This window comes from Typopeltis vanoorti, chromosome 21 (assembly GCF_054136105.1).
Source record: "Typopeltis vanoorti isolate ZY-2024b chromosome 21, IOZ_Tvanoo_1.0, whole genome shotgun sequence".
NCBI classification, from domain to species: Eukaryota; Metazoa; Arthropoda; class Arachnida; order Uropygi; family Thelyphonidae; genus Typopeltis; species Typopeltis vanoorti.
Genome location: NC_143569.1, coordinates 44,004,123 through 44,031,953, shown reverse-complemented (window position 1 = coordinate 44,031,953; position 27,831 = coordinate 44,004,123). Strand labels below are relative to the sequence as shown.

The window sequence follows — 27,831 nt, the reverse complement described above, 5'->3', positions numbered from 1 at the left end:
GCATATACTTTCCCAGGCAGGCTGAGCAGAGAGATGCCACGATAGTTGCTGCAATCTCTCTGGTCTCGCTACTTGAAGATTGATATTATTATGCCTGTCTGTCACTGCTTTGGTGCTCGCCCAGATATCCAAGCAGCCTGACACACTCGAGTTAAATCAAGACGTTCATCCAATGAACGTCTTGATTTAAGGCTTTTAGCATTTCGGGCCGAATTTCATCATCACCTGCAGCCATGCCCGATTTTAGCGATTTTATTGCTAAATGGGCCTCTTCTGATGTGAGACTAGTCATCTTCCCGATCTGCACCTCTTGGATGTCCACAACTGCTGGGCCACCCGGGTTAACAAGGCTCTCAAAGTATTCCCTCCATCTGTGGAGGATATCCTTCTCAGTTGTTAAAAGTGCACCATCAAGGCCTTAACAGCCCTTGCTGTGCACGATTTCCTCCCTCGAAGCCGGCGGATGGTCAGCAAGAATACTTTGTTTGCGTTTGCATAGGATGAGTCTAATCTTTCTCCAAAGGATTCCCAAGCTTTCTGCTCTGCTTTGCTGTCTTTACTGCCTCAGCAGCAGCTTTTTGTGCCTCAGTGTACCGGAAACTCGCCTCAGATGACCTGACCCATGTTAGGTAGGCATCCTTTTTTTTCCGGACAGCTTTTTGGAACTCTTGGTTCCACCAAGGAGTCATTTTCTCACTGCCCGTCGCCACGCCGAGCCACTTTGTGCCACAGCATGAGAGTGCAGAGGCAGTGACAGCAGTTCTGAACAGCTCCCACTCCTCCTCAACATCTGCAGTATGCTTGGGAATCTCTTTGAACCTGGAGGAAATGTCATCTCCAAAATTCTTCCCCACAGCCTCATTTTCCAGTGCCTCCCATTTCACGCGGTATAACTGCTTAGGCCTACCAGCGTTGATGGTAGCATCTGGTTTCTGAAGCTGAAGAGTGCAGACAACAAAGTGGTGGTCAATTGACGGTTCTGTCCCTCTCCTCACACGGACGTCCAGCACTGAGGAAAATAGGTCTGCTGAGACTATAAAGAAGTCAATCAAAGACTTTTATCCAAGTGTATCCCTGTACCAGGTATACTTATGGACCTCGGTGCTGGAAGAAGGTATTCATTGTCGACAAGCTGTTAGTACAGCAGAAGTCCAATAATTTCAACCCATTCGCGTTAAGATCTGGGTCTCCGTTCCTCCCAACCACTCCACGTCTGGTCATCTGTTCCAACAGGTGCATTGAAGTCTCCCATTAGCAGGACTGATTCCATGTCTGCCACCCTGTCAAAAGCAGCATCCACTTCCTCTAGGAAAGCAGAGTATTCTGACTCCAGATTAGGTGCATAAGCTTGCACCACAACCAAGTCGTGGTTTTTCATCTGAAGCCTTAACACACATGCCCGTCCCCCCCCCCCCATTGGGATCCACTCAGCAACAAAGTCTGACAGCCGGGGGCTTGTGAGTATCTCCACACCCACCTGAGCAGATATTGTCGGGCTCACACCAGAGTAGTAGAGCTTCCACCCCCTCATCCAGGTCGACAGTTCCAGAGCCTCTCCTCTTGGTCGAAGAAAGCCCGACTACATCTAGTTGGTTAGCGCTTGGCTTCCTCGACCAGTTCCTTCTTCTTCCCTGTCAGAGAGATGTTCCATTTGCCTAAAGCTATAGTGTGCTGTTGTCGTTGGCATTTCTGTCCTTTTGCAGAACCATTTCTTTGCCCTGCCCCTAAACACTTCCCCAAACAGGTAGCGGGCCGATTGATGGAGATTCCTCTCCAGAGTGCTGAGGAGTGGTGTCTAAGGGAGATTGTAACATATTTTTCTAACGGGTCCCTCTGCCTAAAACCCGAACGCGTCCCTTGGTAACTCGCGCGACGGAGATGCAGTATGACCATTGTTTGATGACCTGACTATGTTACAGTGTTTGATAACATAGCAAATTGTGTAAATTTACTAATGGGCATGATGTGAAGTAATGAATTTCCATCTTTAGTAGTTGAGGGGAGATTTAGATCCGGTTTCTAAAGATGGAAGAATTTTTATTGATTAAAAATCTATTTCAAATTATTTCGACTTTAAATTTCTGTTGCTTAATAATATTCCAAGAACATGATAAACCGATTATTACTCCAAGTGTAATCTTTGTATATTGAAATTATATGGTAATAAAGAGAAGTATCAAAAACATTTAAAATAATTATGTAGTTTATTTAAAAAATAAAAAAAAAGTATTAATATAATGTTTGGGATTCCCGTTAGATGGCAGCACTTCACAAATTCTTTCATTTGCTCGTCTTTTGGCAATAAAAATTTCCTGTAAATGTCCATAATGAGAAAAGTAAACTTAAATACTAGCAATTTATGACAACAACAACAACAAAGAATTTGGTACATAAAAATAATTACAGTGTTTTTCTAAAGTTATAGTCTAGGAAAATATAATTATGATACCAATCTAGTCGTTCGATTTCTCTTTTTTTATAGCTCCACCTAAAATTATGCCTTTCGATTCTCCGCGAGTTCGGGCGGAAACTTCTGTGGTTATCACCTGTGCCATTAATCAGGGTGACCCGCCTTTTGACATACATTGGTTAAAGAACGGACAGAAACTTACCCCGGAAGGAGGTTTAACGGTACAAATGCATGATATGTTCGCAATCCTGGCATTTTCCGGTGTTGGGCCACAACATGCTGGTAATTACACATGCGTTGTTAGCAATGCTGGAGGCACTGCTAGCCACAGCGCCATCTTGGTGGTTGATGGTAAGAATACTGCCTACTGTAATACAAATTATTATATTGAAGTGTGCGAGTGTGATATATTGTATATCAGAATTTCAGTATCTATCTGTATTTATCAGAATTTATCTTCTTCATGAAATTCTGATTAGGATTCTATATTTAATATTTCTTTTTATGATTCCAATCAAATATTGTATAAATTTATATTCCCCACTCAAGGAAGACAAACAATCTCATTTTTTAAATCTTAGAATTAGTGATGGCCAATATATTTTCTATATAATTTAAGCTTCTTTTAGCTTACATAAATACTTAAATAGGAAATATAAATATTATAAGAAATTTATAAAAGATTTTTAAAATTATTCCGACACCCTTTTATAAATTAACATAAAAATTGTTAAAATATTATTATCAAATTGCAACGGGTTCAGAACAAGTGCTTGCGAATGATTCTAAATGCCTCATGGTTCTTCAGAAACAATCAACTTCATCGAGATACAAATGTTCCTTATATTTTCTCTTTCCTACAGTCTTTAGCAGCAAAGTTCTTCCTTAAGATATACACCCTAACGATCTGGTTCGGCAAGTTGTGGCGTACGAGGCAACAGATATATTCAAACATAAAAGATCAAAAGCCATTTTAACTTCCTGTAGTGATACATAATCTCCATGCCCATTCAGGGCGAGCAAACTGCTCATAAAACTTTACTCTCACTGTAGCCATAACAGATAGCGAGGAATACGAAAAGCTTATTGCTTCACCCCTAAAATCATTAATGTCATTTGTCATTGTTTTTTTTTAATTATGAGTGTATTAGTGTGTGAATGACGTGATAGAAGCGTATTGTCTTTTAAAAATCATTCGTTCATTATTTTTACAATCTGTTTAGGCAACTCTTTCCTCTGTTTAATAGAAAACTAATTCTCTAGAAAACTTGGGATTACAGTTTTTTATATAAAAGGAAAATGTAATGTATAATTAAGTTCCATGACTCAGTTATTTATTAAAAGGCTTTTCTTCACTATCTCAATGGGATATGCATTATTACATACCTGCACCACTTTCCATTTTTAAAATAAAAATTTATTTCTCAGTCTCTCAAGAACTTACGTTTTAGTCTTGTTATTTTTCCTTACCCCATTTATACGAATCAAATTCCCCAGCCCTATTATCACCTTTATTCTACGTCTGAAGCTTTTGCAGTTTGCTCATCTTCCAGAAATTCAGATTTAAAAAAAAAATAAGAAGAAATTATGCACACACTGGTCCACTGATCGAAGTCATATTAAAAATATATTGAAAGTGAAACATTCGTTAATTGTTCCGGTTTGTAAATATGATTCTAACTATTTCAGGATTCTTCTGTGTCATCTTCCCTTTTGCAGTGTTCTAGGAACATCACTTCATACATTGTCAAGATTATTTGTCTTGTATTTTACAATAAAACACTTCTAATAAGTAAGAAACCTTACATTTCTTAAGGGCCACATCAACATTATTCCTAATGACTCTCTAAAACTCTTACCATTTGAAATTATCCCATATTCAATCTATTACATTATCTTATCCCTATAAACGGCGGCAAATCTATACCCTCAAACTACCGTACAATTTTTCTTACTCCATTTCTTTATAAATTAATAGAAAGAGCTATCAACACAACTGCTACGCTATCTGGAAAACTCTCAGCTAATAAATGACCGCCGTTATGATTTCCGTCATTATGGTGAACAGGTGATCTACTCACTTATGTTTCCCATATCCGGACAAATACAATGGAAAAGTTTATCGAGTTCCAAGCGGTTGCCTTTAATATCTCCAAGACCGGGTCTGGAAAAAAGGCCTGTTAAGTAAACTCCTATGATTTGGTCTCCCCCCCCCCTCCCCTCCGACTTATGCAGCTAGACTTTCAAGCCTTCTGACTGGACGCTCACTCCGGTTGATGATCCCTTATCTTCTAAGCATACAACCAATGCAGGGGTCCCACAATGCTCTGTTTTTTTCCCCTCATTCCTTCTATATATAAGTGATTTACGCCAGCAGACCACCAACAAAATACATGGTTTTGCTAGCGACAGCATCACATTGCATTCCTCCATTTCATTTGACAAACCCAGCAATGCACAAACTCCAGAGCCTTAACTGCTGCCACGTTAAATACAGATATCTAAACCATTCATCAGTGGGTTTGAATCATCTTGTCAATATCGATGAAAGCAAAAAAAAAAAAAAAAAGTCTTATTCCACACACAAAAAAAACCTTCTCTTCCAGCCTTAATTTTCACAACACCAAATCCCCATGCATGATGAGATTTATCTTCTTCAGATAACACTAACCTCAAACCTCTCTTTGGCACAAACATATTACAAATATTGCTTCAAAAAAAATAGGTTTTATTTTTATTCTCAAGGAATTACTTTAACTCCAAACAACTAACTTTATACAAATCACAAATCGATTCGACCATTGAATATTGCTCCCTATCTGGGATGGTTCTCTTAAAGACACTGGACATTGTAGAGAAAGGGCAGACAGACTGATTTATGATCCTCACTCATTAATATTCACAAGAGACACTCAGCTGTTTGCATATTCTACAAATACTTCCACGGCCGCTGTTCATCAGATTTAGCATCAATAATACCTCCACTTTGTCAAATCGGTTCAAACGTGCGCAGCGACTAATCAGCATTCACAGAACAAATTTCTCTTCCTTTTCGTTCATCCCTTCCACCGCTACTCTGAAGCGGTCTGCCACCTTATGTAGTTACCAAGAATACAATCCACAGCTCTTCAAGATAAATGTGAACAAGTTCATTCTTGCCCATCCACAGTACTAGTGTACTCCAGTTGGTTAACTCTAATAGTACTCCAGTAGTCCCCTCTCGTATATTTTATGGGGATTCCCCCATAAAATATACGAGAGGAGGAGGGGCTAAAAAGTTCCGATAAACACCTAGAACAAAAATGACTGGTTTGTGCAACAAGGAAAAGACGTTTTTCTCAGAGGATTGCAAATGACGGAGCAGCGTTGTACCCCCTTATATATTTTTCGCTTATTGGAAACCTCAAAAGGCTTGAAAAAGTTCCATGTTTGGTCTCTAGAGTGGAGTTTCCAGGCTACGTAATAATAAATCCAAACAATCTATAGAATTTCGCTGAAGGCACCAATTTTAACCCGTGCAGTTAACCTTATATAAATCCCAAATCCGCTCGACCATGGAATACTGCTCATACATCTTGGGTGGTATACCTAGATAATCCCAAAAATTGTTCGATACCACTCAAAGAGAGGACAATCCGGTAAACTGACTATTTTCGCATAGACGTTCAGTTTCTGCCTTGTGCCTGTTCTACACTTTCATGAAGATTATTTTCATTATCATTACAATTTGTAATTTAGAATCATTCAGAAATATTCTACCTTACAAAAGGATCCAATTTAAACAAAAATGAAATCACGTGAAAGTTTACTATTGATTCTAAACCTTACTTTTCACATTTTTAGAATCTGAGTAAACTCTCTTACTATAGATTTAGAAAGTTCATTAAGCTAGAACATTATGATTGCCAAAAATGGGAAAAATGCTTTGAAATAAATCATTTTAAAGAAGGAACAAAGCGAAAGAGCATCGCTCATGTATTTTTCTGCTTCTGGATAAAATCCGGTATCTTTTTTTATTATTATTATTAATTTGAGAAAACGATTATATTTAATTAAATAATGTTGTATGGTATGCCAAAAGACAAGGTTTATGAATATGCTTTGTATACGTTATAAGTGATACATGTTATAGAGTATATATACAGGGTGGAAGAAAGAAAATGAATGTCCTAAAAGATCGGTATTTGATTAACCCTACATTGTCTGTTAATTAGTCTATATTTTGCTGTAATTAATCCGTTAATTTTTTATGTCGATGTAGTGCCACCACGATGGATAGTCGAGCCAAAAAATGCCTCCGTCATTCTTGGACAGTCTCTCACTTTGGATTGTAAAGCGGATGGTCTTCCTCTACCGACAATAACGTGGAAAAAATCTGAAGGCGAGTTGGGTCCATCAGAGTTGAATTATTATTTCATTTAGTAGTTAAGCTTGGTGTATTATTGGCAAAGTGCCAGTAGTTATCTTTGTTTACAGGAATTAAGAAAGAAAAGGCCAATTAAAAATAATAATAATAATAATAATAAAATATATATATATATTTACTCTATGTAGCTGATTTTAAAGTTTATAAAAAAATTGTTTTGTTACAGAATTATAAAACAACTCTTTCACTGTTAAGAATTATTTAAAAACCGAAAATTTCTGTTAGAAGCACAATGGAATTCAGAAGGCTATTTACTAGAAAGACCCCCCCCCCACACACACACACACACGCACAGGAGCCGCATAAATTTGAAATATACAAGGCGTGATCTACATTATAAAACTTAAACTATGTGGCAATTAAGCGTGAATTATGCGATGCACGAAATTTAAGTCGGAATGATCTTTCCACATAAGCGATGACCTTTTCATCCACCATATGTGATGGTCATTAAATAAACAGTTAAATAGGCCAGTCTGTTGTGTAACCTCTTCATTCTTCACAATTGGGACGTGGTGTACTAACAGAAGCAAAAGTTTATGTTCTCTGTTTGGAGTGTCGGAATCTGAAACTTGAACAAAGAATGCTTATAAACGGGAATGAGCAATTGGACGCAGAACAGTTCAAGGAGTGATCCCGACAGCCTCAAGTTCAAGTTTGTTTTTTTTTAAGCCAAGGATAATTCAGATACCTCAAAAAATCTGCAGTGAGTGATTCATATGATGCAACACAAAACTAAAGTCCTAATACGGCGCCATCTAAGTTAAACAGTAGTCCAAGGTTTTGAAAAAAAATATATATAGTAGCTTTTAAGTTAATAAACAGTTATTTTCTTATGAATCTGTGTTCGATTCAATACCGTTTAAATCTAATTCAACATAAATAGCAAGAATAAAAAGTGACATAATAGACCTTTCAGACAGTAATGAAAAGGTGTCGTGATTTGTGTAAATAATCTATTGTTATGACGATCTATTCATAACGTCACTTTCATTACAAATTATTTCACAGCTTATTGTTTTGTTTTGTTTTTAAGAAAAAACTATTTTGAAAACAAATATCACAATCATATTTTTGTTTTCATATTCATGGGAGGGGGCAATCGTTTTAAGTATCATTTAATATTTTGTATAATGTCAATTACTGTACTTTTTTTTTAACTAAAATTGTGCAAGCTTTATGTAAATTTTCATTATTAACTTTGTTAAAGGTAAGTGGTGATTTCAGTCTTAGAAGTAAATTAATAGCATCGACGTTTTTTTACGAACTAGGAATAACTCCAAGGGATTTCGAACCTGTCTATAACAGCTACAACTATGTCATTTATGCAAATGGATCCCTAACTGTGCGTGATTCTGACCCTAATACCGAAGGTTACTATTTGTGTCTAGCTACAAACAATGTGGGAGCTGCGCTGACAAAATTAGTCAAAGTTACAGTTCACAGTGAGTGTATGACATTTATATATAAATTAATATAAGTTTATATATAGCATTTGATGAGAAAATAACGAAATTCACATTCAGTTGTTTATGTATATTTTTAACAAGTGAAAGGAGAAATGCTGATTTACATTCGAACGTGATTATACAAATCTCTACCAAAATAACAGAAAACTGTTTTGTGTAGGATGTGACGTCACAGACAGTTCTAGCAAATACTATCATGGCGACATCTACTGGAAAGAATGTATTTACATTCGAACGTGATTATACAAATCTGTACCAAAATAACAGAAAACTGTTTTGTGTAGGATGTGACGTCACAGACAGTTCTAGCAAATACTATCATGGCGACATCTACTGGAAAGAATGTATTTTTCCTAAGCTTTAGTCAGACTTGTTTTCTTCTATTATTGTAGTTTTGTGGTTGCAATCGATATTAAATCGTCGTAGGCAGATCCGAATATAACGCTAGTCACAAGTATTTTATTCTGACAGCAACCAGAAAATGGATGACTTGTTTAATAGTATGAAGCATATTTGATGTAAGTCTTGATGTTACAGTAAACGACAGCTCAGCCATGTTTGGTTAGTACTAAAAAAAAAAATACTCGTTGGAAAGTTATAAATAACAGAAGCGTTTGATATGTGATATGTGTTATATATTTTGTCATAAAAGTTTATCATGCATCTTTGTAACTAACAAGTTATTTAATATTGTGGGATCACATAGTTTAATGCTTTAAACCTGGGGTCGACAACTGGCGACGCATGAAAGGTTAGCCATACTTACATGGCACGTGACCCGTATGCTGAATTATTTAAATAATACATTTTATAATATGAATAATAAATTAAAAATAATTTTAATTTAATTTTAATTTTTATTTAATTTTAATTTTTATTTCATTTTAATTTTTATTTAATTTTATAATTTTATAATTTAATTTAATTTTATAATTTTATTTTAATTTAATTTTTAATAATTTTAATTTTAATTTTAATAATTTTAATGGGTTCAAGAAAACATAAAATTGCAGATGAAGGAAGAAAGGAACAGCAAGCACTTCTTTATTAAAAATTGGAATAAGCCCCTCCGTCTTATTTTTCATAAAAGTGTTGCTGTTATGAAAGAATATAATATCAGACGTCATTACGAGAATATCGTACTTTATCTCGTAATCTCAAACTTTAAATATTTCTGTTTTTTAAGATTGATATAATAAAATTGATAACTTAAAAAGTTTTTTTTTTTCACTCACTGTTTCCTCTTAATTAAACGCTTTCGGCCCGATTATCAAAAATAAAAGTTGAATGTGACCCGCGAGTCTGAAAAGGTTGCCGACTCCTGCTTTAAACTAGTTTTTGAAACATTGGGAACACATTATTGATAAGAAAGCGAAGTTCGACCCAGCAAAAGCTATGTGAAAACAAAAATGATACGTATGAAGTGCTGGAGGATATCCAAGTCATAAAGAATAATGTGTAAACTGGTAGCTACAATTTTAATCGGATGTTGTACGGATGTTTGCGAAGGGACTGAAGTTTCTACTTTGACGATATTTTGAAAACATGGAGAAATAACTGCGATACATCAGTCAAGATTGATATGATGATTCGGAAGAGTTCCATACTCGTAAAGCAGATTAGATGGGGATCAGAGATCATTTAGTTGAGAAAATAGCGAGTTAAAAAATCCACACCTTCGCAAAATTAAAACAGTTTGCACTTAACTAAGTTCGCTAGAGTAACATGTCCTAACAGCAGTACTACGCAAATGCAAAAAACGTTTTGGCATGTGCCATTTAGATATAGGGTACGAGCTTCATATGAAACCTAAACATGCATCGTATCTTCTTAGACTGGGTGGAGCGAAGTGGTCGCTTTAAAAACGTCCGCAGCGTCACACAGTGACGCAGAATGCAACTGTAATAAATTTGGGTCCATTAATATGCGTGTATGTTTCCCATTTTCAAATTACACTAAAGAAAATAGATTTAAGTTACAAATAAAGGAATTTTTTTAAGTTGCATTTTTCCCAATTTTTAAACTCAAATTTCCATTCTGAAAACCAGTTTAATGCGGCATCCCTTTCCGAGAGTTCAAAATTAAGATCAGTTAAAGAATTCCTTTTAAAATGACATTGGTTTCGGATCAGATCTTTTTCATTACCTACAATTCCAATAATTATTTCGTATATTTAACTGTATGGCTCTTCGACGAACGTTATTTGCATTTAACGTAGAAATGTGTGCATGAATATGTTGTATTGATAATTTTCGAAATATAAGAATGCGATTTCGATCTGAATAGAATTAGAATTTCTTTTCAAATATAACTAAAATGTTCTGTTATTTTAATGACTAATATAGCCTACTTTCGGTTAGGAGCGCCACTTTAAAAAAAAAAATGGGGCACTCACTTTTTTTTCTTTTTCTTTTTTTTTTTAAAAAAAAAGGGGGGACACTCCAAAACGAAAGTAGGCTATATTAGCCATTAAAATAATAGTTTTCTTTTAGAGGAGTAACATGGGAATTTTCCGAAATAATACCTATAAAATGTTCTGTACCGAATAATAAATTATCTAAAGCTTCTCTCCACTATTCGAGTGGGATCCATTTTTATGTATGTCACTGTTTTTGAGAAAGCTTTGTTTATTTGACGAACAATAACAATCGAAAGCGGTAAAAATTTCAGATTTAAATGTTTTGTTTCGTAGCACCTCCACAATTCAGTTCACAACATCAAGTAAGAACAACTCGTCTTGGCTCACTTCTTGAACTTGCATGCGAAGCCAAAGGTGACCATCCGCTGGAGGCATCCTGGATGAAGGACAACCTTCACTTGTTAAACCAGTCTGATGAAAGGTAAGTCCCAGATTTCCCTCACCAATTGACAGTCAAGTCCAAGTTATTTTGCTCGTATCAGTGTAACAATTAAATAAAGAAAGAAACTGTATATTAGCGAAGTCTTGTTGCGTTAGCAACTGAAGAACGTTTTCTTGGTGCGAGCAAAGTTCTTATTGTAATAAACATAAATCATAGTTTACGAACGATATTGTAAGTGACAACAGAAGTGCTTTCCCGCATTGTTGATATGACGTTTAAATATCCTTTTAACATGCTCGCAAACACACACAAACACGATAAAAAAATTTAAAATATGTAGTATAGTCATAATTGTAAGCATGAAATAATATCATAGTTATCATAGTTTTAAGTAATTATTATATATTCTCGGTATATTTATTTAAGGTAAAACGCCATCAACCGTTAAGTTTGATTTATGACTAAAAATCGTTTTGTATGATATAATCTCCTTTATTAAAAGACATCCTAATATTCGCAGAAAAAAAAATTTACAAATATAATTTAAAAGCACGCGTCATTAACTTGATCTCCCGGCAGAGGGAACTACTTGTCATCTTCCTTTACAAAAGAGATTTCAGAAATCGCTGTGCGACACGTTGTATTGTTGATAACCACTAGAATAGTACCTAAATAGTTGAAAGCGCAAGCAGATTCTCTTGCACGTAGCCAAGCTTTCCCCCCTCTGCATCTAACCGTACACGGAGTCTCTACTATTATCTTATACATAAGCAATTTGTGCCTATCGCTATGAACTATCTTAACGTTGATTGTAGGCCTTTAATAGTAACTACAGAGTTAGTTTGGGTGCACGTTCGAATGGGAGCATCCCTACACACACTAATAATGGAAGTTTGATGTATGTTAATTGCAAAGCCTCAGCGCCAGTGCGAAGGAAAACTTGGCACGGCGGTAAAGATCGATGGATGGTCCGTGGTTCGCAGATTACAAATTAACTGGTTCTTTACCATGCGGAGTAATCTGTCCAGATTAGAATATTTCTCATCAAAAATGAAACAACGTTCGCACATTAATTATTTAAAGCGAGATAATAGGATGAATGAGTTACATAACTGTGCCATTTGGGAAATGAGCAGCTTTGTTACAAATAAATGAGAAATGAAGTGTGAACTTGGGTTTCTACCTGAAATATTGGTGGAAATGCCGGAGTTTAAAGATGAAATGGCAAAAATATTACAGTTAGAATAAAACTTCTAAACTACAACACAAGCAAAACTTTCCCCATTTAACAAACTTGACTAAGTGTGCTTTTTTCTTTATTTTAAATATAATATATCATCATTTATTAGAAAAAAGGTGTGAAATGGTTTTAAACATTAGCACAGAAATTTATTATTATCTCGATAAATAATGAATATTTAAAGAAGAGTTTTTTAATGAAAAAATATAGTAGATGAAATATACTTTTTTTAAAAAAATTCTTATGGAAAAAGTAAATGCAGAAGTTTATTTTTGTAATCCAATCAAATAGCTCGATATACTGAACATGCGCAAATGTTGTTGCCAATTTTGCTTTACTTTATAGTTGTTTACTAACCTGCCAATTTAGTGATTGCTTTGTGGTGGCGCTACATACTTTTTGTACCTAGTAAAATCTCAAAGGTATATTTGTATTGCTAATGTGGATGGAAGGAAGTGGCATTTTAAGGCAAAGGAAATGTTTAAAGTTATGGAAGTTTATGATATTAATTATTATGAAATGCATTAATACCTTGCTATAAAGAAATAAAATAGCTAAGGCTAAAAGTTTACTGTTTTGAAAAATATTGTAAAATCCTCCTATGTTTTAAAAGGGATTAAAAACTCTACTAAGCTGCCATGGTAATGATTAGTAGTATAAGAATAATTTAAATAATTGATTAATAATGTTCGTAACGGTAAGATGTCTGTTTTTATTAAACTGCAGTGTTATTCAAGTGTAATTTTGATGTATGAATTAATGGATGAGCATTTTATAATGCAGGATTCACATAACTCAAAGGACAGAAGAAAATATAATCCACTCTGTTTTGAAGATGAAACAAGCAGAAAGGAATGATTCCGGTGTGTTTACATGTCGGGTGGGCAATGCCTATGGGATTTCTGAAGCTTCATATCAAGTAGTTGTGCAAGGTCAGTCCATAAAAACCTGTGAGTGTGCTGTATTTTCTTAAATAGATAACTAAATTTTGTTGATTTATATTAAAGTTGATTTATAAATAATCAAATCATTGATATTTGATACGTTCAAAACTGATTTCAACTCCCAGAATATACAAAATGCTTAAAGTGGATATTTTTTTTTACTCAATGACGTCAAACCATTCTTTTGTACACATCTGGTGACTTGATTTCATATGTTCATGTGAGGATAAGACAATATTTCTTAATGAGATAATAGTAAAATTAATATAAAATTTAAAATATAAAGAAAAATTTAAAATATTTTCAAATATTTTCGAAAATAATAGAAACATTAAATAAACCTTTAAATAGTTTACATAATGCTATTATAAATATTTAATTTTTACATTCTTAGATTAGGTGAAATGCGAAAAAATGTCCTATTTAGGACTTCCAGGGTAACAAATGGCAATACTGTAGCCAATGAAGTTTTAACTGAGGCTGGGCTATTGCCGTTACCCAGCCATGACTAGAGCTTTTTAGCCCAATAACACTCCATCCACACAGATTTACTTCATTCAGATGACGGGATAAAGAGTCAAGGACTCAGTCCATCACCCAGTTCTTTTAAGAACTTAAGAACTTAGATTAGGTATATTATTAGATATATTAGATATAGTGCTTTATTGGATCATTATGTTTCACAAATTAATAATTAGGGAGAACGAAGTAAGTACAAATGCCACTAAATCTCTCGGAACAACTTTTGGACTTCTACGAAAGAAAGCAAACTTACTTTTATTACGCTTCTTGTGAGAGAAGGAAATAATAGGCAGGTGTCAGTATTCTTTCGTCTTGTGAATAATACACGAACATGGCAGAGATTTTCATTTTCAAACTAAGAGTCTGGTGTAATTCCAGCTCGCGAAATGAGAGCCGCATTTTTGAAGTTGGAATTTTGCCAATTTTGCAATAATGCGTGCTGGAGAATAATCAACGTACTATTATAAAAAGCTTTGCTTCCATCTCACTATTAGTTAAAGCTTGGGTGATGCAAGCATGAATATTAATGAACGAACGGCTAATAACGCATTCTCGACGCTACTCAAGCATTAAAGAGATTTATTCGCAACACGTAAAATACTTAAGAAAGTGAACTAAGTTTAATTAAGTAAGCGCGGTACAAGAAGACTATGATCGCCGATTACACCCAAGGGATGTTAAGTAGAACATGTCGTATGGTGAAACGCTGTATTACGATACATCTTAATAAGATGATGAGATGTTTCGATATCTTAAATCTTTCATGACTGTTAATGAGTGCGCGGTAATAATCTTTCGATCTTTGTGGAAATTGTGTTATAACCCATGAAATCACTCATAGACGTGCAATAGCACAGATTTCCCACTGCACGATGGGAATGTGTTTTGTACTGGGTAATCAGCAACAAACGTGTTTAATAAACATGAGTGGACACAAAAGTTTGAACTTATTAAAGTTTAAAATACGAAATTTTCTTAATTGTAGTCTTGTTATCTTAAATTTCTGCTATATATATATATATAATTGCGTGTATATATAAATAATTGCGTGTGTTTCATGGCTTGTTTGCTGTTTTTGCAGATGAAAACTTGTTTTTTAGTACACAGAAATTGCAGCATCCTTTGAGAAGAATTAATTTTTCCTTTGCAAACCACGTAAATGTTCTTACAAGTATCACAACAGAACTCGTGTTTACTAAGTCAATAGCACGTGTCATGTCATTGCCACACTTCCCTCCTACTGAAGGAATCGTTAATTTAGTGTTTAGTTTATTGATTTTAATGATCAAGCCATAATATTCATAGCTGGTAAGGGCAGCCTTTTTCACTTCGAGCGAAAGATTATAATAAAACTTATTTTGACTTCCTATCTAAATAATCCTTAAATGTGCACCCTATCACTGAATGAATTGCAAAATTTGTAACACAGTGTGCAAACCGAAAACTGCTTTTTTTGCTCCACTTTGTATATGTATTTGTTAATTATCAATGATTTTATTTAGCATTAAATGTACACATTTCATTTTCTGAGAAAAACTTAATATTATACACATACTGTTATAATATAATATATCTTTAATAACATTATTGTTTTTACTTTATTTTCTAGTAAAAAAAGGCTACTGATTGTAGTTGTGGATAACATCTGTATATATTGTTCTAAAATACATCTATATAACACAACAAAAATTGTCGATAATCTACTGAGCCATCTGCAGGTGAAATGCTGAACTCTTATACTTCTTCCCTTCCACATGCACACACATACACAGGTATTATCGGTGGTTATATTTGTACTTCAAAATCTGATTCCTATGATCATTCCAAGTCATCAATGTCAGGTTCCGATACTCAACAGTTATGTACATTTGAAATCTGTATATTCATAAGCAGGGTCAGGACCAAACAGATAATACAGAAAAGCACATGACGTAGTTGATAGATGTGTTGGGGGCACATTTTAAATTATTTTATTAAAATAATTTTATATCTGATGACTTATTTTAGTAAAATATATGCGAATTATACTATCGAATATTTTAATGGCTAAAAGCAGTTAAACTTATTTTCTTTTGATTGTAATAAATATAATAATCAGAATTGGCCATCTCAATCACAATATCGAAGTCAAACATGATGTACCCAAACTGGAACATGAAATTAACTAATTCAACTAACTTTAGTTGTGTTCTGCCATCCTTAAAATTAGTTTTCTACAGTCAAACAAGTCATGCGTAGACATAAGTTCATGATAGGCATTTTGAGCATCCCCCCCCCACCACCAATAAATATTTCTTTGCCAGATTGTTCAGAAAGAGGAGAACGTTTTTCCTCTCTGATCAAAATCTACCATAGTAGTTACAGATGTTTGTGAATATCTTTGGTGGTAGATGCATTTGATGACCTAGTGTGAGACCCACCCAACTTACTAATGCCTTGAAGTGGCTAGAAAAAAGTTCCATGCTTGGTGTTTAGAGATCGAGAATCAAATTATCTAACAATCAGCCTGCCTAATGTGCAAATATTTCTAACATTTTGATTCGCATAAAAATGATTAAAAACTAAATTTATTCAACTCGAGTAAAGATATATTTCGAATTGCTAGATCTCAGTAACTGATAAAATTGGACTACGGACTATAATACAGAGTTCGCTCAGAGTGTTACTTATAAAGTAAATTTTATTTATAAGTTTCTCTTTTTTATTTTTTCTCAAAAAAAATGAAATATTTATCGAAAGTGGGATTATTAAAAAGTTACAATTATCGACAACATTTATATAGATTTGCTAACGAGTTTTAGAAATCGGCATTAAATTCATAAATGTTTAGGTTTTTTTCAAGATTTTTACAAGCATCTATGTCTGGCGCAGGATTCGAACCAGCAGCATTAGCGGTACAAACAAGCAATGGCTTTTACCAACTAAGTTACCAAAGCAGAGAATGATTTAACAAGTGGGGTGCATAAAATGTCTGTTCACCACTATACAGTTTTTTTCACAAAAGAATGTCGTATTTTAACGCAACTATTTTGAAAGGAAACTGTCCGTCTTACCTAACACTTACTTAGAATTCGGTGCGCATGTCCACCTCAATCCCAGAATGATAATCTGATGCAAAAATTCGAGTCAACAGTTAGTACAGTGAGCATTTAGGCGAATCATCGGCCTAATCTCCATTCGATGACGCACACAGCAAGCGGTGATGTAATGAGTTTTAAAAACTAAGTAATGACCGAGAACGTCTCAAGAACATGTGACCGGGATAGAAAGGAATAATTTCCTCTTAAAAGAGTCGCCAGTACCGAACCCTGTTATAACCAATACGAAAAATTCATGACCAGACTACATATTTTTTCCGCACAACGACCCATACAAGCAGATCTTTCTTGCGAACTATGAGATGTTTTCATTTTAACTATTAAAACTTTTTCCACAATGTTTATTTTATATATACGAGGATTTTAATAATAAACGTCATATTGGGATACACATTTGCATTATTTTACCATCGAGTTTGCATAATAATCAATATATTCCGTATATCTGTACAAGTTCGTTTATGTCAGTTAATCGCGACTCTGCTGTAAATATATATTCCTAGAGTATCAGATAATGAATTTCCACTCAACAAAACACCTTAAGAACTGCTGTTCAATACAGTATAATAACATGCAATTAGTAGATGAATCCAATTCCATCACCGTTGTTTCTGCTTTTGATATTTTCTTGGATAACATTCTGCAGAATTGGCTTTCACTCTTCCTCCATTTCCTCTTAAATCTATAAGCACACAAGCTACTGCTAGCACATTCATTTGCTTTCTGGATGCAAACAAACTGAACCAACTTCTTATCGTTCTCTTTCATTCCATCTATTTGTATAATTTGAAACCGTCTCCCACATACACTTTTCCCTAAAGAGTACCACTTTCAGTTGTTCAAAAACATAACAGGTTCCTTCTTTCTTCTCAAACACCTGCCAGCTCCCTACATGTATTTTGCAACGTTCTGTGTGATGTTGCCCTCAGAGGAGATATGCCATAGAATAATGCACGAATTGTGTTAACTGTTAACTTTTATGGCAAGATGGATGACAATCCCGTGGATTTTTATCCCTTCATTATGAATATTTTATCTATTCATATAACCAACTCCCTAAGGAGTTGGTTATATGAATAAAAGATTATCGAGCACCTGGCTCACCCAATTTAGGGCGGTGTGAGAGCACTTGTACCGATGAGCAGAGCTGCTTTCGACCGCTTGTGTTTCCATCTGTCGTTTGATGACTCTTGAATGAGTTGATTGGAGTGGAGAGCAGGCTGAGCGAAGTATGTAGAGGCAGTCCCCCGAAGTAACGTGGGTATATCCGGTATGTTAGCATCTCGATGTAGGAGAGCATTCCTGACAAACCATGGAGCATCAAAAATCATACGGAGACACTTATTTTGAATAACTTCTAGAGTTTTGATGTTGCTGGTGGAAGAGTGTCACCGGTTTGGGGTCACACTTCCACCACAACATCGAAAAACTACAAGTTATTCAAAATAAGTGTCTCCATATGATTTTTGATGCTCCGTGGTTTGTCAGGTATGCTCTATTCCATCGAGCCCAACACAAGTGCCCGTTGAAGTGGTTTTGATGATTGATTTGTAAATCCGTAGTTTGTTTTAGGTGCTAACTTGGCTTCTCCAGTTGAGAAGAGAATAGAGCTGGACAACTGTGGCATTGGATTTATTGCAGACATATACAATGTGAGGATTAAGACTCAGATGGTTGTCTAGTTGTATACCTAGATATTTGGTTTTAGTTTGCAGCAGAGTTTTGGCTGCTTGGAGCGGTTTCTGCCTGTTTTGTGCTCGAGGAAACCACTGAGGCGTACGATCTGTTAGTTATAGTAGTCCGCAGAGAGCTTTCTGTTGCAGAAGGTATTATACACTTCTGAGTTGATGGGGCTGTATTTCCCTAGCTTTCGTCAGGTTTGCTGGGTGGAGTGTGCAACCTTCGTAGTTCGATGGATGCGGCCGCCACAATTTGCACACTTAGCGGGAGTAGTCCGTGGTTTGGAACATGTGTGTGTGTGTGAGGGGGGGGGGGGGTGACTGTCTCCGCATTTAACGCATTTGTACTCTGCTTTGCAGAGCTTCTGTGAATGTCCGTATTTCTGGCAGCAGTGAAATTGTCCTGCAGATGTCTTCCTTCTGAGTGGTTCAGTCTTTATTACAAACCGTCTTCAGATCATAAATCTCTCTCTGATCTTTGCTGATTTCCGCTAAAACCAGAGCATAGGACGTTTGTCTGCTCGATACATACGTGAGATTTTTATTGGCTCTAAGCCTAGTGACGAGGTCAGTGGCTATCTCTTCTGGTGTTATTGTTTCCACTACACCTCTGATAACAACTTTAAGTTTTTCTCGCTCTTTAGCTGAAACGTATGGTATGGAATTTCCAGTTCGTCCATGAGCTTAGTAAGCCGATGATAGTCCGAAGCTCCTTCGGGTTGAATGCGAACTCCTTCATCGGAGTTTTTAGTCGATGTGAACTTAATTTCGGTGTTTCTCATCACCTCTGCTACTATCGACCATATTTCTTTGGATCTTAAAATCACTGGCGGGACTCTCTCTTTGGGCTGTGTCCATCGGTGCTTCAAGCTCTGCGGATGAAGTGCCGCAGCAGTAAAAAAGCTTAGGAAGCTTTTTCCTGCTGACTACCTGATGGTCTACTTGGGACTGATGGTCGGCTGTTTATACATTCTCACTGGTGTTGTCTTGAGAAGTGCTGGGGAAAGGGTCGGGGGGGGGGGGTGATAGTCCTCTCATTCAACTGCCACGATCTTATGGAGCCCTGCCCGGCCATTTGGTATGTACAGTATTCCTACATGTCTGAAAACTACGAGCAGTTTTTAAAATTTAGGTCTTCGAACGGAAAGTCCATGTTTAGGCCTAACCTGTAATTTAATGGGCGTTTTGGGTGGTAGAGGACCTGCCTTATCCCTTCCTACCACCAAGTGTAGACCGACAGTCGAAATCTCCTTTTGAAGGCGCAAGACTACTGACGGGTAGGGAACAGGAGAGGGTCTGAGAAAGTTGAGTAAATGAGGAAATCTTACCTTACACGAAGCAAATGCTGATAAGATCCGACGATGATACTCTGAAAAGTTCAGTCAATCTTCTTTTCTAGCACAGAAAATAAAATACGTATGTCTACATCCAACTCACAAAGAAGAATCCTGCCTGATCATCCAGTGACTCACTCAGTCAATTGCACAATTTGTCCTTAAAAGGACTGGCTAGATGGGCGAATCAAGAATGCTTTTCATATTCCCCGTTATCTGAAGAGGACAATGTAAGGATAGGGTGTTATTGAGCTATATAAATATAAATAAAGCTCTGATCATGGCAGGAGGGTAACAGCAATAACTGATCCTCAGTTAGAACTTCATTGGCTACAGCATTGCCATCAATTACCCTCCCTAGATCATGCACGAATTGTCCTTATAAGAACTGGCTTAAAGGAGCGAAGCAAGAATGATTTTCATCTTCCCCGTTATCTGTAGAGGACAGTGTAGAGATAAGGTATTATTGGGCAATTAAAGCTCTGATCATGGCAGGAGGGTAACAGCAATAGCCTCAGTTATAACTTCATTGGTTACAGCATTGCCATCCGTTTCCCTCCAAGGGTATTGGATTGATTGAATCAATCACCGCATCTCACGGTCGATTGATTCCTGCACGAATTGTCATTTTCGAACAGCTAGTACATCAAACATCGTATGAATAATTATATGGTGTAGAATTTATTTACGAACTTTAAAGAGAAAAAGAAAGAATTAATTAGCGAGAATTTTAAAATTATTCAATATTTTTAAATTTTTATTTGTTTTTATATTTTATTAATGATTTCTTTAGTTGGACTAGGACTATTCTTAACTATTCTTAATATTTTTAATACCTTTAACGAAACGTCATGCTGAGTTATTTTATGATTTGATATTTAAAACACTATTGTTTATCGGTTTATTAAATGCTTTCCCTGATATATATTTATTCCCTGAAAGCAAACTATTAAATAATTCAAAATTATTCGTAATTTTGCTGATGTGATAGACTCCTGTCATTAACTTGACTACAGGATTTTTGCAGAAGCTCCGTCCTCGCCCTCTGGTGTCAAAGTGTTGGAAAAGGATGGACGATCCGTTACCCTTTCCTGGGACGAACCATTCAATGGCCATAGTGCGATCACAGGATACATCGTGCACTACTTGCAGAAGAAGGATGGTAGGCTTAACTTTAAAATTCAATTAATTTATCATGAAATATATTTTGTGTTGTTCAAACATGTTTGTGTTGATTCTGATAATCACGAAACAGTACAAGTGTTTATTTAACAATAAAAGTAAAGCGAACTGAATTTCAAAAGCGTTAACATACACAAACAAACACAAATGCCCATAAATAAACTATTCTTGAATTCATTTTCGCATTTATAAATTTATTTAAAATCGAAGTTAGGCAAATTCCTAAACTATCACGCTTTTTTATTGAGATATTTTTGATTTGTCTTTTAAAGTTATAATATACAGTATTTAATGAGCACTTATAATAATTATAATAGTTATTGATGAGATGAATATTCCAGATATCATATAAGAGATTAATTCGAATAGAAAAATCTCTCACGTCCAAAACGACACGATGAATCTTTTTTTTTCTCTTTTTTTTTTTTTGGCTAGATGGACGAAACAAAAGTGCTTTTCATATATATCCCCGTTATCTATAAAGAAAATGTATGGATAGGATAATATAGCGCTATAAGCCCTGATCATGGCAGGAGGGTAACAGTAATAGCCTCAGTTAAAACTTCATTGACTACAGCATTACCCTTCCTGGATACCCATTTTAGTCGCCTCGTACGAAATGTATGGGCTACATTGGAGCTATTCGTATCCCGGCCACCACACGAAGTACGATGAATCTTTTTTTTTTTTTTTTTGGCTAGATGGGTGAAGCAAGAATGCTTTTCATATTCGCCGTTATCTGTAGAAGAAAATGTATGAATAGAGTGTTATGAAGCTATAAGCTCTGATCATGACAGGAAGGTAACAGCAGTTGCCGAGCCTCAGTTAAAACTTCATCAGCTACAACACTGCCGTCCAATACCCTCCCTGGGTACCCATTTTAGTTGCCTCGTACTATATGCATGGGCTACAGTGGGACGATTTTTAAGTAAAGCCCTGTTTAAAAATTAGAACGATTCCTAGACCACTGCATAGTGGCCGAAAGATCGTCCAACTCAGCGTTAGTTCCACTCAGTGACGGGCAGCACTCACCACTGAGCAGAACAACCGCTCATATTTCAGGGAAAAGCATCTATAGACAAGGCCCTTCACAGGTCATGACGGAGAACACCCTCCCCCAGGGACCCAAAATGCTCCCTCAAGGCAAAAAATATTCCGAAATCTAAACCCCCCTCACAGGGTGAAAAATTCCGGAAGAAACCTAAGAGAGCGAAACTCTGCGTCCCATTTTAGTCGCCTCTTAGGACAATGCATGGGCTACAGTTGCTATTCTCATCCCGGCCACCACACGGGGCTCGATGAATAATTTTTTTTTAAAGTCCTGGCTTTTTTAAAAGGACTGGCTAGATGGGCGAAGCAAGAATGCTTTTTATATTTCCCGTTATCTGTAGAGGACAATGTAACGTGAAGGAAAGTAACAGCAATAGCCAAGCCTCAGTTAGAACTTCATTAGCTACAGCATTCCCATCCATTACCCTCCGTAGATACCCATTTTAGTCGCCTCGTACGACATGCACGAGCTACATTGGGGCTATTCTTATCCCGGCCACCACACGGCAAAGTGACTTTAACTTTTCCATCATTATTTTTTTTATCCTTATAAGGATTGGCTTAAAGGGGCGAAGCAAGAATGCTTTTCATCTTCACCGTTATCTGTGGAGGACTGTGCAGGGATAAGATGTTATTGAGCTATTAAAGCTCTGATCATGGCAGGAGGGTTATAGCAATAGCCGAGCCTCAGTTAGAACTTCATTGGCTACAGCACTGCCATCCATTACCCTCCAAGGATATTATTAATCACCGTATCTCACGGTCGATTCGTTATTTTTTTTTAATAGTCCTTATAAGGACTGGCTTAAAGGGGCGAAGCAAGAATGCTTTTCATCTTCCCCGATATCTGTAGAGATAAGGTGTTATTGAGCTATTAACGCTCTGATCATGGCAGGGGGTAACAGCAATAACTGAGCCTCAGTTAGAACTTCATTAGCTACAGCATTGCCATCCATTACCCTCCAAGGCTATTGGATTGAATGAATCAATCACTGCATCTCACGGTCGATTGCGAAACACCCAATCTCCATTTCGGCTACAGTGTTTCAAAGCTCTGATCATGGCAGAGAAAGCTACAGCATTCTTATAGTCCTTATAAGGACTGGCTTAAAGGGGTGAAGCAAGAATGCTTTTCATCTTCCCCGTTATCTGTAGAGGACTGTATAGGGATAAGGTGTTATTGAGCTATGAAAGCTCTGATCATGGCAGGAGGGTAACAGCAATAGCCGAGCCTCAGTTAGAACTTCATTGGCTACAGCATTGCCATCCATTACCCTCCAAGGGTATTTTGGATTGAATGAATCAATCACCGCATCTTACGGTCGATTGATTGCCATAAGTCCGCCACCAGCTACAGCATTCCTTATCCTTATAAGGACTGGCTTAAAGGGGCGAAGCAAGAATGCTTTTCATTTTCCCCGTTATCTTTTGTATTTATATTTATGTCCTCTACAATATTTATATATTGTAGAGGACAGTAGGAATAAGGTGTTATTGAGCTATTAAAGCTCTGATCATAGCGGTAGGGTAACAGCAATAGCCGAGCCTCAATTAGAACTTATTGGATTGAATGAATCCAGCTACAACATTCTTATCCTCCTTATAAGGACTGGCTTAAAGGGGCGAAGCAAGAATGCTTTTCATCTTCCCCGTTATCTGTAGAGGACAGTGTAGGGATAAGGTGTTATTGGGCAATTAAAGCTCTGATCATGGCAGGAGGGTAACAGCAATAGCCTAGCCTCAGTTAAAACTTCATTGGCTACAGCATTGCCATCCATTACCCTCCAAGGGTATTGGATTGAATGAATCAATCACCGCATCTCACGGTCGATTGACCACACTATCCTGCTACAGCATTCCTTATCCTTATAAGGACTGGCTTAAAGGGGCGAAGCAAGAATGCTTTTCATATTCCCCGTTATCTGTAGAGGACAGTGTAGGGATAAGGTGTTATTGAGCTATTAAATTAAAGCTCTGATCATGGCAGGAGGGTAACAGCAATAGCCGAGCCTCAGTTAGAACTTCATTGGCTACAGCATTGCCATCCATTACCCTCCAAGGGTATTGGATTGAATGAATCAATCACCGCATCTCACGGTACAGCATTAGTTCTTATAAGAACTGGGCGATGGACTGAGTCCTTGACTCTTTATCCCGTCATCTGAATGAAATAAATCTGTGTGGATGGAGTGTTACTGAGCTAAAAAGCTCTAGTCATGGCTGGGTAACGGCAATAGCCGAGCCTTAGTTAAAACTTCATTGGCTACAGCATTGCCATTTGTTACCCTGGAAGTCCTAAAAAGGACTCTTTTGTCCGGTACAGCATTAATTAAGCTATTGAAGCTCTGATCATGGCAGGAGGGTAACAGCAATAGCCGAGCCTCAGCTAGACTTCATTGGCTATAGCATTGCCTTCCATTACCCACCAAGGATATTAATTACCGAGTCTATTCTTCAGGTACAGCATTGCATTTCACTGCATTTTAAATATTCATTATATGTGAACTTTAAGTAGGTGTACTTTAAATTTATAAATAACTTTGGAAAAACTGTTATTTTCTGACTTATAATTAAAAACATTGATATACTTTTTTATTTTTTTTTAATTTTTAGTAACTTTTTATTTAAAATGTGAAATATTTTGTACTTGACTATATTCATAAATTGTGCCATTTTATGAATCAATTTGCTTGTAAAATTTAAGCGATTACTCACACCCGAAACCATATACTTTTTAAAATCAGTTGATATAGATTTCTAACTTTCTTTTAACTTAAAATGGTTTGTTTCATAATAATTATCACGAAAATTAGTTGAAATGAACTTTTAATTTGTATGTTAAGATAAGAAAAAGGTACAAACTTGGGGTTCATAGCTATTGTATAACCTTAGTGTTGTGATTGGTGAAATCATCACAGAACAATTAAGTATTTTTTGCCAATCGTTTGAGCTGCAGATATTATAAATATCTGCTAAATGCGTATCTAAAATTGCAACAAATACTTTTGCACATTCTACAACAACCGGTTCACAGACAATTCATAACAGAAAAATTTATCGCTCGAACTACTGATCGCGGAGAAAATTCACTGAAAATGTCATTCGCTAGAAAATTGAAATGCTATTGCATTGATACCGATTACGAATATGCAGTGCAATATAATTTCACAAAATATTATTTTATTATGCATCTATGTATTAGTCCGCGCGGTTAGTCGAGTGACTGGTTGCTTCGCAACCATATACCTAGGAAAGGAATGTCCTGGGTTCGGTTCCCTTCGCTGACGTGAGGAGCTTAGGATCTTTCTCAAAGATAGCCAAGTTAGTTGATCTTGGGAGAGGATTGCAGGGTTTTTCCTCCCGCAAGCATGCAAACCAGCCTTGAGAACATAACGCTTCTACAGACATAAGATACACTGGGAGGCATAGGGTCAACCACCTTATCCTCGTATAACAGTTGCGGTTATAAATGGGCGTATAAAAATAAGATGACAAATTAATGAGAAGGATGATGTCTCAGTTGATGTCTAAGCCAATCAAGTTGGCGTCTGCGTTGGGTGTCAATCAAGGGTTTTTGGGTTGCCTCTTCTAAAATACTGGAATTACGAATATGATCCTTCCAAGAATAAGTAACAGTCTTAAGCAGGTTGTATTAAAGCGATTAATGGTTTTTATTGCTTTTTGGGTGGAACCGTCCCATGTTTCTCTACGATACAAGAAGATAGCCTGAGATGTTGCTTTATAAAGCCTAATTTTTGTTTCCAGGGTTATGAGGGGCGATTTCGATATATTTCTTAGATTCCTGTGTTGATTGAGCGTTTATATTTTCTTAATAATATGTCATTTACACTATTATTTATATCTGAGCCTAAGTATTGGAAGTCTTCTACTTTTTTCTAAAGATTGGTTGTGTTCTGTGATTATGGAACCTTGTACTATATTTGTGGTTATTTTAGTTTTGTTTCATTTAACTGTCAATCCAAATAGTTTTGCAGCTTGGCATAATTTGTCAAAATGTTGTTGCGCCTTGGCTAAAGATGAGTCTATTAATACTACATCGTCTGCATAGGCTGGGGTTGTTAGCCGGTTGCTAACGACATGATATTTCTGATTAGTGTTTACTTTTGAATAGTTCACAAGACAAGTAATTAATTACGTATTTCACTTTGGGAGCATCCACCTATATATTTTTTCTTCCCTGTAAAAAAGACTAAATATAAAAATTCTTAGTTTCATAAAATACTTGTATTAGAGGAAAAGGTAAAGACTAGTATTGAAGAAGTAGATTTACTTATGCTGATTTACATCATTGTGATAGCATTTACGTAATTTTATTATCATTTTTTTTTTACATCTTTACTCAAAATTGTACCTATGATCTTAAACTAGCTCTGCAAACGATAGCAGCGTGCAAGGTGTCTTGCCTATGCAGGAAAAGTGCAGTGATTTTCAAAATGCACGTGTATTCAATAACTGAAACACGTCACCTTCTGAATTAGTTCATATAAAAAATATATCACACCTGGATGGATGTCTAAATGCGCAGAACGGAAAAATAGTGAATGGTTAGAAGAATCAATGTCCTTAAATATGTTGCCCTTTCTCCTTAACTATTCTTAAATATTTTGTTCTCTCTAATAACCATTCTAACTATTAATAGAATAGTTAATAGGAATATATACATAGTTAACTATAAATATTAGTTGGATATAACTATTCTCCCTAGATATTCTTAAATATGGTACTCTTTCTCCCTAACCATCCTACTTCGTTTTGTAACATTAATATTCCATCTTCAGAGCCTGTAGTAAGAAAGAATATTGATAACGTATACAGAATAAAAAATTTCACAACGCTAAGTATAATCGAAATAATAAACCGTACATAAAATGTTTCTTTTTTTTTTTATATGGGAATGACATGAAACATGATTACAAATTTTCTTGCGAAGAATTTTCTCGCGATTAATTTTCCACGCGATGAATTGTCCGGACACAGCAAGAACCGAATTCACTTCTTACACTTCATTCGAGTCTGTCTGCTCCTAAATATCCTGAATATATTTCCCAGATGGAAAGTTTTGTTTGCTAATTGGGTAGAATCTAAGTATCAATGTATTTTTATATATAAAATAGCAATGCCAATATCCACCTTATACGTAATGTTTATCGGTTAATTAATAAAAAAAAAAGGCTTAATGTCATTTCCTTAGTACATTTCCCAATAATTAAGAGACCTCTTCTTCAAAGCATCAAAATGCCGTTTAAACATATCCCCATGCTTATTTTAATTTTATTTAACTATAGATCCTGATATATAAAACTCCGGTGTTGGTGTAGTAAAACATTTTTGAACGCATAAATTCAAATCAGAGGGAATAAACATGCTGATTATAAAACACAAGAGAAAAGATTTTCGACCAAATGAGAAGTTACAGAATAATCCAAGTGACAAACAGTCCCATTAGGTTACGCAACGTTTTCGATAGGAATTGGAGAGAAGGAAAGGAAAGTTACTGGATCTTCAGTACAGCGATCGTGGCTTATCTAACCACGTCACAGTCTAAGAAATGTTGACTAGCTGATCTCACCAACTGTGCATCTTTGAGTCATCACTAAGGATTCTACTCTCGACCAAAGTAAATAATCACAACGAGCCACAAATGTCTCTCCGTAG

At 35.9% G+C, this 27,831-nt stretch overlaps 1 protein-coding gene across 1 annotated transcript in view; it reads left to right on the top strand.

Moving 5' to 3' along the window:
- Positions 1-27,831, top strand: part of LOC150094811 (cell adhesion molecule Dscam1-like) — a gene marked incomplete at its 5' end in the record, with an annotated part of 713,296 nt that overhangs the window by 639,953 nt on the left and 45,512 nt on the right. Inside the window, 6 exons of the mRNA XM_090411118.1 lie at positions 2,483-2,761; positions 6,672-6,791; positions 8,108-8,281; positions 10,998-11,145; positions 13,130-13,278; positions 20,951-21,085. Of these exons, the coding sequence (XP_090267244.1) occupies positions 2,483-2,761; positions 6,672-6,791; positions 8,108-8,281; positions 10,998-11,145; positions 13,130-13,278; positions 20,951-21,085 (1,005 nt within the window). The remainder of the gene's footprint in view (positions 1-2,482; positions 2,762-6,671; positions 6,792-8,107; positions 8,282-10,997; positions 11,146-13,129; positions 13,279-20,950; positions 21,086-27,831) is intronic.